The sequence below is a fragment of the Panthera tigris genome, chromosome C2 (assembly GCF_018350195.1).
Source record: "Panthera tigris isolate Pti1 chromosome C2, P.tigris_Pti1_mat1.1, whole genome shotgun sequence".
NCBI classification, from domain to species: Eukaryota; Metazoa; Chordata; class Mammalia; order Carnivora; family Felidae; genus Panthera; species Panthera tigris.
Genome location: NC_056668.1, coordinates 83,068,542 through 83,082,787, shown reverse-complemented (window position 1 = coordinate 83,082,787; position 14,246 = coordinate 83,068,542). Strand labels below are relative to the sequence as shown.

Sequence of the window (14,246 nt, the reverse complement as noted above, 5' to 3'; positions counted from 1 at the left end):
AGTATTTTAGATGGTTCCTGATGCATATTATTGCCAATTTGTTTTCAGGAAGCATTGCCTTCATCTTGAGGCAAGGTCCTAAGAAATAAGATAACTCAGATTCATATAACAATTTAATGGCACAAATGAGATTCCAAGTCTCCAATTGCCCATGGCTTCCTTTTCTTCTAGTGGTTCCCCAAAGCAACCTCCAAAGGTGTTCGTTAAAAAAAATAATCTGGTCTTTACCCTGAAATATTCTGATTCACTAGAACTGGGATGAAGTTCACGTATCTATTTTCAACAAGCACCTGACAATTTTGATTAGAAGCCAGGTTTGGGGATCCCTGAACTACAGTGTCTTCTGGGCATAAAGTGATAATGTAATTCTTGAACAAATTAGGCTCAAATATTAGATTATTCAAGATTGTCAATGGATCCTGGGAAACTAGAATTCTCTTGAGGTCAGTCCTCTAAAATAGTCATGGGCACTGTCAGGTGTCTAAATCCTCAGAGTATGGACCACAAAATAAATCCTGTAGCCAAACTAAACCAAAGGAACAAAACAATCCGTGCACAAAGTGAAGGAAGTCTTCCTTTCCCCCATCTTTGAAATGCAAGCTCATAAACAGAAGAAGCTTTTATTTTGTTATGTCATAATAAGACAAATGGGCTGAGACACTATTTGTGTTTCTGGCTAAGGCTCTAGATCTGAGACTCTGTAATATGTGCATGTTTGCATGTGTGACTGCCTTTGTAAGTAGGCCTAAGTGAGGTTACAAATGTCCCTCTCTCATCCCAGCCTCTACACACACATTACCACCCTATTATCTTATCCTCTTCATCCAGTCCCAACTGCCTTAGGCACCCCGTGCTTTCATGAAAATGCTGGTATAGCTGCTCTGAGGTGTCTGCCTGCTCATGTGGTTGAATTCCCTGGTCTCAGGTCCCTAAGGAGAGAAAGGATACATCTACTTGCTGAAAGGCAACACAAAGAGAGCAAAATCAGACTGATTAGATGGAAAAGGAAATTCATCCAGGGTTGTACAATTTCATACCAAAAGCAAGCACACATCATATTTTGTCTGGTTTTTCCCATGTCTTTCAATATGTGAAAAACTAATTTGAATACTGAAATGAAGACTGGCTTACACTGGGTGACCCCTCACCCCACAAAGCAAATCCTAAGACAAGGATCTGGGCATAGAGTTTATTGAGGAGGTGATCCCAGAAAACATAGTGAAGGAGTGGGGGAAGATGAGAACGTGATAACTAGAGAGCCAATGTATCAAGGGGGGCACTGCTGTGAGCAAGAAGGTCTGGATCCTCTGAGATACTATGTGGTACATATCTCAGAATTGTCCCACTGAGGGGGGTGCAGAAGCTGGGGTATTTATCTATCAATTCCCATCAGTCAATAGTTGGTCACTCCTGGGGCATTAACTTTCCAGCACTCCTTACCTGCCCCTCTTCAGTGACCAGAGAGATCAATAAGGTAGATTCAGGAAGCTTTGGACATGCTCAGGAATTGTCTGCAGTGACCTGCAGGTAGGTGGCAGAGGGGACATGGATGTGACACACAGCCTCTGCTACAGAGACCTTCCCAAAATTTTGCATAAAATAATTGCCTTTTCCCTGTGACTTTGACACGAAATACTTGAACAATTTAAATTACTTTTATAATAACATCACAAAAATGAATATTTACAGCTATTCGTGTCAATGATGCTTTTATGGAGCTCCACTTGTCCCTTCGTCGGTCAATAACAATGACGAATCCAATGCTGGCAGCCTCCACACTGCAAAAAAAAAGGGTGGTCAGTATCAGAGACCTGGTGAGACACATGGGTTCTGGGTGGCTCCCTCAGTAGTACATTCTACAGCCTCTGGCACTCCTGGCTCATGTGTAAACATACGCATTGTCCTTCCCTAACAAAGGAACCAACTTCCTCTCCTTAACTCAGCCTGGCAGCCTTAACAAAACAGAAACACTTGGCATCTCAGACCCTCTCAAGGGCTCTGTTTATGGTTGGCGAGTGTCTGAAATACCCAAGGAGCATATGTGCTCATACCAGAAGAAACATGCACGTCAGTTAGGCATCACACGTCCCAGTGTATGCTGAGGACTTCAAGGTTGAGCTCTGCTGTCTTTCCAACTCCCAAAACTGACATTCATGGAGCTATCAATATGCTTCCATAGGAGTCAGTCCTAGAGGTATTCAGAAATAATGCATGTCTATGGGAAAAACCACCCCCTTCCAATGCCCGGTTATACACAGTCAGCAAATTATATCCACTGACAAATTATATCTTCACTAAGAACCAAAGGATGCTGTTTGGCCCCTCCTAAGTCCCCACAAAATTCTTTTAAGCTGAAGTCCCAAAAATGAAAACATGTTTCTTCTCTCTCCTTTGGAAGGAACTATGATATACAGGAAAGAGCAAAGGATTGGATTCCAGTAGCTCAAATCCTAGTGCTGCCACTTATCAGCACTGTGACATTGGAGAAATCCTCTAACCTCTCTAAAACTCAGTTTCCCTCTCTGTAAAATGGAAATAACACCATCAATAATGAAGTCATTAAAAGCATAAATTCTGAAGCCACACTGCCTAGGTTTGAAGCTTGAATTCCAGCATTTATATATTGTGTATGGGGATGGAGAGAAGAGTTACTTAGCCTCTATAGTTTCTAAAATGTCCCATTTGTAAAGTAAGAACAAAAATAGTACCTATTTGTATGGCCAATGTGAGGATTAAATGAGTATATATAACAAAAATATATAAAAGGCTCAAAATAATGCCTGGTACTTAGCATATATACATTGTATTTATACTAATATTATGATTATTTCTTATGTGTTTGTCATGGTGATGAAAAGAGATCAAGTACATGAAAAGTAGGTGGTCTCTAGTAAACCTTTAATAACTTCTTAATATTGGGTAAACAATGAGCTTTACCCTAAAAAAGTGCCTGTATGTGAATAAGGCAGAAGATCTAAGCAAACACTGTAAGAAAACACAAGTTTTCTTGTGTTTTATCACAGTTCCACTATGACCCAGGTTCTCCCACTGGGAACATTTCCCAGGACACAGTACGAGGAGGGGTGTTCTCACTGTGTAAAAGAGGCAGAGACTGGCGATTATGGAAGCAAAAGTAGCCAGAACTTGAGGAAGGTGGCTGCAAAGAAGGAAAGTCTCAGAGAGGGAACCCCAGAAATCTTCATGGAAGTTCTCCTTTAATGCTTGGCCAACTCCGAGGCCCCACTGTTTCAGGCAAGATTCCAGGAGGCTGACAGAGAACAACAACTACACATGTGAGAACTGATGAAAAGTTATAAAGTTTAAATAGTTCTGGAGAAAGATAATTGGCATTGGGCCCAACAAGAATAGACAGAATTTGATGAGCACTCTGGGCCTTCAGTTGAAACCCTAGAAAGGCCATACTCTAGGGTAAAGGAAACATCATAGGAATTGTGATTAAGGCTACACTCTAGGAGTAAGGACAAAGCAGAAATGGACTGGCCCCCAAGAAAACCTAAAACCAGGCCTCAAAAAGATCAAGGTGATCTACCAGTAATTTAACTTTCTGACAGACTGAAACTCAATGCTCTCTGTAAATAGATACACTTCTACAACATATCATCAACAATATCCAGGGTAAATTAAAAATTAATAGAAGTCCAAAAAAACAAGAAGAAAACAATAATTAAGAGATAAAATGGTCAAGAAGTATAGACTCAAAGATATTCCTGGTTTTAGCAGACAACAACTTTAAAATAATTATGATCAATATGTTAAGAAAAATAATTATGACCCATACACTTAGACAAAATGGATTAAAAGATGCATTATTTCAGCTGAGAATCAGAAACTATAATAATCAAATGAACTTCCTAAAATTACAAAACACCAGGGGCACCTGGGTGGCTCAGTCAGTTAAGAGTCCGACTTCAGCTCAGGTCATGATCTTGTGGATCGTGGGTTCAAGCCCCGCATCAGGCTCTGTGCTGACAGCTCAGAGCCTGGAGCCTGCTTCAGATTCTGTGTCTCCCCCTCTCTCTCTGCCCCTCCCCCACCTTTCTCTCTCTCAAAAAAAATAAACATTTAAAAAATTACAAAACACCAATATTTGAAATTAAGAACTCATTGGATTTGTTTAACAGCAGCTTGAACACAGCACAAGACAAGATAGGTGAAACTGAAAACATCACTGAAAGTACTCAAACCGAAGCACAGAGAGGGGGAAAAGAGGAAAGAATATAATGTAATAGAATGTAAAAGAGAAGTAGAACATGAACAGAAACAATATTTTTAAAAAATAACAGTGAAGAGTTTTCCATATCTGATCAAAGGCATCAACTCACAGATTCAAGCAGCTCTTCTAATACCAAGCAAAATAAATACAAAGAAAACTTCATCCAGGCATATCAGAGCCGAGTGGCTCAAAATTAAAGATAAGAAGAAACCCAGCATTTGGTGAAAAAAAAATGTTAACTCCAGAAGATTAATGTTAAAAATTATCACTGACTTTTCAACAAAAATTACAGAAGCTACAATCAAAAGGAATGTTATCTTTAGAGGAGTAACCTGAAAAAAAAAAAACCCATTTAGCATCCTACACCAACTGAAAATTCATCTTATTTTTTTATTTTTTATTTGTTTGGTTTTTTTTCATATATATAATTTATTGTCAAGTTAGCTAACAGAGTATACAGTGTTCTCTTGGCTTTGGGAGTAGATTCCCATGATTCATCACTTATATACCATACCCAGTGCTCATCCCAACAAGTGCCCTCCTCAATGCCCAGCACCCATTATCCTCTCCCCCTCTGCCCTCCCCATCACCCCTCAGTTTGTTCTCTGAATTTAAGAATCTCTTATGGTTTGTTTCCCTCTGTTTCTAACTATTTTTTTTCCTTCCCTTTCCCCGTGGTCTTCTGTTAAGTTTTTCAAATTCCATATGTGAATGAGAACATATGATACCTGTCTTTCTCTGACTGACTTATTTCATTTAGCATAATACCCTCCAGTTCCATCCACATTGTTGCAAATGGCAAGAGTTCATTCTTTTTCGTTGCCAAGTAGTATTCCAGTGTGTGTGTGTGTGTGTGTGTGTGTGTGTGTGTGTGTGTGTGTGTGTATTACACCACATCTTCTTTATCCATTTTTTTCAATATATGAAATTTATTGTCAAATTTGTTTCCATACAACACCCAGTGCTCATCCTAAAAGGTGCCCTCCTCAATACCCATCACCCACCCTCCCCTCCCTCCCACCCCCATCAACCTTCAGTTTGTTCTCAGTTTTTAAGAGTCTCTTATGCTTTGGCTCTCTCCCACTCTAACCTCCTTTTTTTTTTTTCCTTCCCCTCCCCCATGGGTTTCTGTTAAGATTCTCAGGATCCACATAAGAGTGAAACCATATGGTATCTGTCTTTCTCTGTATGGCTTATTTCACTTAGCATCACACTCTCCAGTTCCATCCACGTTGCTACAAAGGGCCATATTTCGTTCTTTCTCATTGCCATGTAGTACTCCATTGTGTATATAAACCACAATTTCTTTATCCATTCATCAGTTGATGGACATTTAGGCTCTTTCCATAATTTGGCTATTGTTGAGAGTGCTGCTATAAACATTGGGGTACAAGTGCCCCTATGCATCAGCACTCCTGTATCCCTTGGGTAAATTCCTACCAGTGCTATTGCTGGGTCATAGGGTAGGTCTATTTTTAATTTTCTGAGGAACCTCCACACTGTTTTCCAGAGTGGCTGCACCAATTTGCATTCCCACCAACAGTGCAAGAGGGTTCCCGTTTCTCCACATCCTCGCCAGCATCTATAGTCTCCTGATTTGTTCATTTTGGCCACTCTGACTGGTGTGAGGTGATATCTGAGTGTGGTTTTGATTTGTATTTTCCTGATAAGGAGCGACGTTGAACATCTTTTCATGTGCCTGTTGGCCATCGGATGTCTTCTTTAGAGAAGTGTCTATTCATGTTTTCTGCCCATTTCTTCACTGGGTTATTTGTTTTTCGGGTGTGGAGTTTGATGAGCTCTTTATAGATTTTGGATACTAGCCCTTTGTCTGGTATGTCATTTGCAAATATCTTTTCCCATTCCGTTGGTTGCCTTTTAGTTTTGTTGGTTGTTTCCTTTGCTGTGAAGAAGCTTTTTATCTTCATAAGGTCCCAGTAATTCATTTTTCCTTTTAATTCCCTTGCCTTTGGGGATGTGTCGAGTAAGAGATTGCTACGGCTGAGGTCAGAGAGATCTTTCCTGCTTTCTCCTCTAAGGTTTTAATGGTTTCCTGTCTCACATTCAGGTCCTTTATCCATTTTGAGTTTATTTTTGTGAATGGTGTGAGAAAGTGGTCTAGTTTCAACCTTCTGCATGTTGCTGTCCAGTTCTCCCAGCACCATTTGTTAAAGAGACTGTCCTTTTTCCATTGGATGTTCTTTCCTGCTTTGTCAAAGATTAGTTGGCCATACGTTTGTGGATCTAGTTCTGGGGTTTCTATTCTATTCCATTGGTCTATGTGTCTGTTTTTGTGCCAATACCATGCTGTCTTGATGATTACAGCTTTGTAGTAGAGGCTAAAGTCTGGGATTGTGATGCCTCCTGCTTTGGTCTTCTTCTTCAAAATTACTTTGGCTATTTGGGGCCTTTTGTGGTTCCATATGAATTTTAGGATTGCTTGTTCTAGTTTCGAGAAGAATGCTGGTGCAATTTTGATTGGGATTGCATTGAATGTGTAGATAGCTTTGGGTAGTATTGACATTTTGACAATATTTATTCTTCCAATCCATGAGCAGGGAATGTCTTTCCATTTCTTTATATCTTCTTCAATTACCTTCATAAGCTTTCTATAGTTTTCAGCATACAGATCTTTTACATCTTTGGTTAGATTTATTCCTAGGTAAATCCATTTTTAAAAATGAAGGTGGAATAAGGACATTTCCAAATAACCAAAGCTGAGAGAATTTATTGCCAGTAGACATTCACTTCAAGAAACGTTAAAGGAGGGGCGCCTGGGTGGCTCAGTCGGTTAAGCAGCCGACTTCGGCTCAGGTCATGATCTCGCGGTCCGTGAGTTCGAGCCCCGCGTTGGGCTCTGTGCTGACAGCTCAGAACCTGGAGCCTGCTTCAGATTCTGTGTCTCCCTCTCTCTGACCCTCCCCCGTTCATGCTCTGTCTCTCCCTGTCTCAAAAATAAATAAACGTTAAAAAAAAAAAAGAAACGTTAAAGGATGTTCTCAAGGCTGAATAAAGTTGGAAGCATGAAAGTGGAAGAAAAATAAACAGCCTAAAAAGGAGTTTCAGCTTCTGATTAGTAAGACGTGTATTCTTATTAAAAAAATTTACTAGAGAGTATAATGCTAAGTGAAATAAATCAGTCAGAGAAAGACAAATACCATGACTTCACTCATATGTGGAATTTAAGAAACAAGACAAATGAGCAAAGGGGGAGAAAAAAAGAGAGAGGCAAACCAAGAAACAGATTCTTAACTGTAGAGAACACACTGATGGTTACCAGAGGGGGACGGAGATACAGGAAATAGGTGATGGGGATTAAGAAGGGCACTTGTTGTGATGAGCACAGGGTGATGTATGGACATGTTGAATCACTCTATTGTACACCTGAAACCAATATTACACTGTATGTGAACTTTTCTGGAATTTAAATAAAAACTTAAAAAAAAAACCTTCATGGAAGCTGGCTGGGCAGAGGTTAGGAGCTATACCATGAATGCTGAGTCCTCTTCAGTTTAGTTACTTTTCTTTATTGCCCAAAACATTGATTGTAACACTGAGGTTTACTGACATTTAACGGGATGCAGGGTGACAATAGGTGTCTATAAAGCAGTTGATGCAACAACAACAAACTGGCTAAATTAAAAACTTCTATGTGTCCTTAAAGATGTAGCGAACTCTGAAGACAAAGAAAACTTCCATAGTAAGCAGATACTAGAAGAGGCTTTCATTTGAAGTGGTGGTTGCTTATTCTGATAATAGGTAAATAAACGTCCCTGAAAGGAAACAATCCCACACAGTAACCTAAATCTGCAAAAGGAATGAAGAGCATTCTAAACATTACATATGTGGACAAATATTATCAACTGTGTTTTTTATTTTCACTAAAAGACTATTGCCTATTAAAAGTGAAAACAATATTTAAGTATTATTAAATACATTACATATGTAAAAAGTTACATACTGTAACACTAGAGAAACCATTGCTTAAAATTCAATCTATTGGATTGGATTTTAATCTACTGGAGACTAAATGGAATACTGAAAATATCTGAATAATTCAAAAGAGAGCAGGTGCTATAGACTAAATGTGTCCTTCCAAAATTCTTATGAAGTTGTAACTCACAATATGACTATAGTTAGAGATGGGGCCTGCAAGAAGGTAATAAAGGTTAAATAAGGTCATAAAGGTTGATAGGATTAGTGCCCTCCTAAGAACCTTGATTTTGGACTTCTAGCCTCCAGATTTGTGAGAAAACAAATTTTGTTATTTCAGTCATCCAGTCTATGGTAAACTGTTATGGTAGCCAGAGCAGACGAACATAGCGGTAAAGGAGAAATAAAGAACAAGCCACAAATGGCACAAATAGCAAGGTGGTAGATTTAAATCCAACGAATCTCAATAATCACATTAGGTGGAAATGGTCTATATTACTCCACTGAAAAGGCATAGAGTGTTAGAATAAAAATACTTGATTAGAAGAGAATGATTATGCTTTAAACATGGGAACAGTCATAGAAAGAAAAAGTATGATAAAAGATATACCATGCAATTACTAATTATAAGAAAGCCAGTTCAACACAAGGAGTATTGGCAGAGACATGTGATTTACACTGAACATGTGTCAGTTCATCAGGAAGACATAACAATCCTAAAAGTGTACATATACAGTAACATTGCTTCAAAACACATTAATTTGAAATTAATAAAGCTAAAAAAAAATAGATAAGTTCCATAAAGTTAGAGACTTCTGTCTTAGTAACTAAAAGCCAGTAAGGACACAGACTTGACCTTGAAGAGCTCAACATTCAACAACTGCAGAACACTCATTCTTCTCCAATACACACAGGACATTTATCAAAATACTTCACTATCCTAGGCCATAAAGCAAATTTCAACATATCTTTAAATGACTGCAATTGTACAGGGCGTATTTCTGATCACTGTGGAATTAAAATGGAACTCTGTTATTTTTCTGCTTTCTATTTCATTTAGCTTTTTGGTGGGGGAGGGGTTTCTTTCACAATATCCTTCCTTCTCTTTTCTTTGGGTTTAATTGTAATTTTTTTTTTTTTTAATTTCTCAAGGTGGAAGATCAGACCATTGATTTAAAACCTTCCTCTCTTCTAATAAAAATGTTTATAACTAAAGCTTTATATCACTTACATTTTGATATACTGTTTTGTTATTATTTAGTGATAATGTTTTCTAATTTCCTTTCTGATTTATTCTTTGGTCCACAGATATTTTAGAGAGGGTTGCTCAACTTCCAAATAGTTTGCAATTTTTCTAATCACTGGTGATAAAAGTGAAAATAGTGGTTTTCTTTTTTTATTATTTTATTTTTTTAAATATAATGTATTTTCAAGTTAGCTAACATACATTGTATGCAGTGTGCTCTTGGTTTCAGGCGTAGATTCCCATGATTCATCACTTACATACAACACCCAGTGCTTATACCAACAAGTGCCCTCCTCAATGGCCATCACCCATTTTCCCCTCTCTCCCACCCCCCTCCCCATCAACCCTCAGTTTGTTCTCTGTATTTAAGAGTCTCTTATGGTTTGCCTCCCTCTCTGTTTGAAACTATTTTTCCCCTTCCCTTCCCCCATAACTTCCCCCATAAGTTTCTCAAGTTGCACATATGACTGAAAACATATTATATCTGTCTTTCTCTGACTGACCAATTTCACTTAGCATAATACCCTCCATTTCCACCCACACCGTTGCATATGGCATGATTTCATTCTTTTTCATTGCCAAGTAATATTCCATTGTATATATAAACCACATCTTCTTTATCCATTCATCTGTTGATGAACATTTGGGCTCTTTCCATAATTTGGCTATTGTTGAAAGCACTGCTATAAACATTGGAGTACATATGCCCCTATGAATCAGCACTCCTGTATCCTTTGGATAAATTCCTAGTAGTGCTATTGCTGGGTCATAGGGTAGTTCTATTTTTAATTTTTTGAGGAACTTCCACACTGTTTCCCAAAGCAGCTGCACAACTTTGCAAGAGGGTTCCTGTTTCTCCACACCCTCACCAGCATCTGTTGTTTCCTGAGTTGTTAATTTTAGCCACTCTGAACAGATGTGAGGTGGTATCTCAGTGTGGTTTTGATTTGTATTTCCCTGATGATGAGTGATGTTGAGCATCTTTTCATGTGTCTGTTGTCCATCTGGATGTCTTCTTTGGAAAAGTATCTATTCATATCTTCTGCCCATTTTTTCACTGGATTATTTGTTTTTCGGGTATTGAGTTTGGTAAGTTCTCTATAGATTTTGAATACTAACCCTTTATCTGATATGTCATTCACAAATATCTTCTCCCATTCTGTTGGTTGCCTTTTAGTTTTGTTGATTGTTTCTTTTGCAATTCAGAAGCTTTTTATCTTGATGAAGTCTCAATAGTTCATTTCTGCTTTTATTTCCCTTGCCTTCAGAGATGTGTTGAGTAAGAAGTTGCTATAGCTAAGGTCAAAGAGGTTGCTGTCTATTTTCTCCTCTAGGTTTTTGATGGTTTCCTGTCTCACATTGAGGTCTTTAATCCATTTTTAGTTTATTTTTGTGTATGGGGTAAGAAAGTGGTCCAGTTTCATTCTTCTGCATGTTGCTGTCCAGTTCTCCCAGTACCATTTGCTAAAGAGACTATCTTTTTCCATTGGATACTCTTTCCTGCTTTGTCAAAGGTTAGTTGGCCATACATTTGTGGGTCCAATTCTCAGTTCTCTATTCTATTCCATTGGTCTTTTGTGTCTGTTTTTGTGCCAACACCATACTGTCTTGATGATTACAGCTGTGTAGCAGAGGCTAAAGTCCAGGATTGTGATGCCTCCCACTCTGGCTTTCTTTTTCAACATTAGTTTGGCTATTCAGGGTCTTTTGTAATTCCTCACATATTTTAGGATTATTTGTTATTCAGCTACAATTTTAGATTTAGAGTCATTTGTTCTTCTTTCATTATAGTATAAGATGTACTGCAGTATAAGAAGGAAAAGCTGTTCCCTATACATGTGACTCCATGTACAGTATAAACACTGAAGATTTATGTTATAATTGTTTCAACCTGGGAGCATGTGGTTACCTAGACAAGGAGAAATGCCTCACAAGACCAGCAACAGGACTGACAATTTCTGTGGTGTTTTCTTTTTTTTTTAATTTTTATTTAATTTATTTTTTTAATTTACATCCAAGTTAGTTAGCATATAGAACAATAATGATTTCAGGAGTCAATTCCTTAATGCTCCTTACCCATTTAGCCCATCCCCCCTCTCACACCCCTCCAGTAACCTTCTGTTTGTTCTCCATGTTTAAGAGTCTCTTATGTTTTGTCCCCCTCCCTGTTTTTATATTATTTTTGCTACCCTTCCCTTATGTTCATCTGTTCTGTGTCTTAAAGTCCTCATATAAGTGAAGTCATGATATTTGTCTTTCTCTGACTGACTAATTTCCCTTAGCATAATACCCTTTAGTTCCATCCACGTAGTTGCAAATAGCAAGATTTCATTCTTTTTGATTGCTGAGTAATACTGCATTGTATATACATACGACATCTTCTTTATCCTTTCATCCATTGATGGACATTTGGGCTCTTTCCATACTTTGGCTATTGTCAATAGTGCTGCTATAAACATTGGGGTGCATGCGTACCTTTGAAACAGCATACCTGTATCCCTTGGATAAACGCCTAGTAGTGCAATTGCTACTAGGGTCGTAGGGTATTTCTAGTTTTTAATTTTTTTGAGGAACCTCCATACTGTTTTCCAGAGTGGCTGCACCAGCTTACATTCCCACCAGCAATGTAAAAGAGATCCTCTTTCCCTGCATCCTTGCCAACATTGTTGTTGCCTGAGTTATTAATGTTAGCCGTTCTGACAGGTGTGATGTGGTATCTCACTGTGGTTTTGGTTTGTATTTCCCTGATAATGAGTGACTTTGAGCATCATTTCATGTGTCTGTTGGCCATCTGTATGTCTTCTTCAGAGAAGTGTCTGTTCATGTCTTTAGCCCATTTCTTCACTGGATTATTTGTTTTTTGGGTGCTGAGTTTGATAAGATATTTATAGATTTTGGATAATAACCCTTTATCTGATCTGTCGTTTGCAAATATCGTCTCCCATTCCACTGGTTGCCTTTAATTTTGCTGCTTGTTTCCCTAGCTGTGCAGAAGTTTATATCTTCATGAGGTCCCAATAGTTCATTTTTGCTTTTGTTTCTGTTGCCTCTGGAGACGTGTTGAATAAGAAGTTGCTGCAGCCAAGGTCAAAGAGGTTTTTGCCTGCTTTGTCCTTGAGGATTTTGATGGCTTTTCGCCTTGCATTTAGGTCCTTCATCCATTTTTAGCTTATTTTTGTGTATGGTGTAAGAAAGTGGTCCACGTTCATTCTTCTACATGTCGCTGTCCAGTTTTCCCAGCACCACTTGCTAAAGAGACTCTCTTTATTCCATTGGATAGCTTTCCTGCTTTGTCAAAGATTAGTTGGCCATACGTTTGTGGGTCCATTTCTGGGTTCTCTATTCTGTTCCATTGATCCAGGTGTCTGTTTTTGTGCCAGTACCATACTGTCTTGATGATTACAGCTTTGTGATATAGCTTGAAGTCCGGGATTGTGATGCCTCCTGCTTTGGTTTTCTTTTTCAACATTACTTTGGCTATTCAGAGTCTTTTCTGGCTCCAAACAAATTTTAGGATTGTTTGTTCTAGCTCTGTGAAGAATTCTGGTGTTATTTTGATAGGGATTGCACTGAATATGTAGATTGCTTTGGGTAAGTATTGACATTTTAACAATTTTTGTTCTTCCTATCCAGGAACATGGAATCTTTTCCCATTTTTTTGTGTCTTCTTCAATTTCATTCATAAGCTTTCTATAGTTCTCAGTGTATAGATTTTTCACCTCTTTAGTTAGATTTATTCCTAGGTACTTTATAGTTTTTGGTGCAATTGTAAATGGCATCAATTCCTTGGTTTCTCTTTCTGTTGCTTCATTGTTGGTGTATAGGAATGCAACCGTTTTCTGTGCATTGATTTTATATCCTGCCACTTCGCTGAACTCATGGATAAGTTCTAGTAGTTTTTTTTGGTGGAATCTTTTGAGTTTTCCATATAGAGTATTATGTCATCTGAGAAGAGTGAAAGTTGGACCTCCTCCTGGGCGATTTGGATGCCTTTCATATATTTGTGTTGTCTGATGGCTTAGGCTAAGACTTCCAATACTATGTTGAATAACAGTGGCAAGAGTGGACATTCCTGTCTTGTTCCTGACGTTAGGGGGAAAGCTCTCAGTTTTTCCCCATTGAGGATAATACTAGCGTTGGGTCTTTCATATATGGCTTTTATGATCTCGAGGTATACTCCTTCTATTCCTACTTTCTTGAGGGTTTTTTATCAAGAAAGGATGCCGTATTTTGTCAAATGCTTTCTCTGCATCTATTGAGAGGATCATGTGGTTCTTGTCCTTTCTTTTATTGATGTGATGAAGCACATCGATTGTTTTGTGGATATTGAACCAGCCCTGCATCCCAGGTATAAATCCCACTTGGTTGTGGAGAATAATTTTTTTAATGTATTGTTGGATCTGGTTGGCTAATATCTTGTTGAGTATTTTTGCATCCATGTTCACCAGGGAAATTGGTCCATATTTCTCCTTTTTAGTGGGGTCTTTGTCTGGTTTTGGGATAAAGGTAATGCTGGCTTCATAGAATGAGTTTGGAAGTTTTCCTTCCATTTCTATTTTTTGGAACAGCTTCAAGAGAATAGGTGTTAACTCTTCCTTAAATGTTTGGTAGAATTCTCCTGGAAAGCCATCAGGCCCTGGACCCTTGATTTTTGGGAGATTTTTGATTACTAATTCGATTTCTTTACTGGTTATGGATCTGTTCAACCTTTCTATTTCTTTCTGTTTCAGTTTTGGTAGTTTATATGTTTCTAGGAATTTGTTCATTTCTTCCAGATTGCCCATTTTATTAGTGTATAATTTCTCATAACATTCTCTTTTTATAGTTTTCATT

General features: G+C 38.2%; 1 protein-coding gene across 1 annotated transcript in view; it reads right to left on the bottom strand.

Moving 5' to 3' along the window:
* MCF2L2 (MCF.2 cell line derived transforming sequence-like 2) overlaps nucleotides 1-14,246 on the bottom strand; it is a 254,578-nt gene that overhangs the window by 171,711 nt on the left and 68,621 nt on the right. Inside the window, exon 4 of the mRNA XM_042956659.1 lies at nucleotides 1,688-1,778. Coding sequence (XP_042812593.1) covers nucleotides 1,688-1,778 — 91 coding nt within the window. The remainder of the gene's footprint in view (nucleotides 1-1,687; nucleotides 1,779-14,246) is intronic.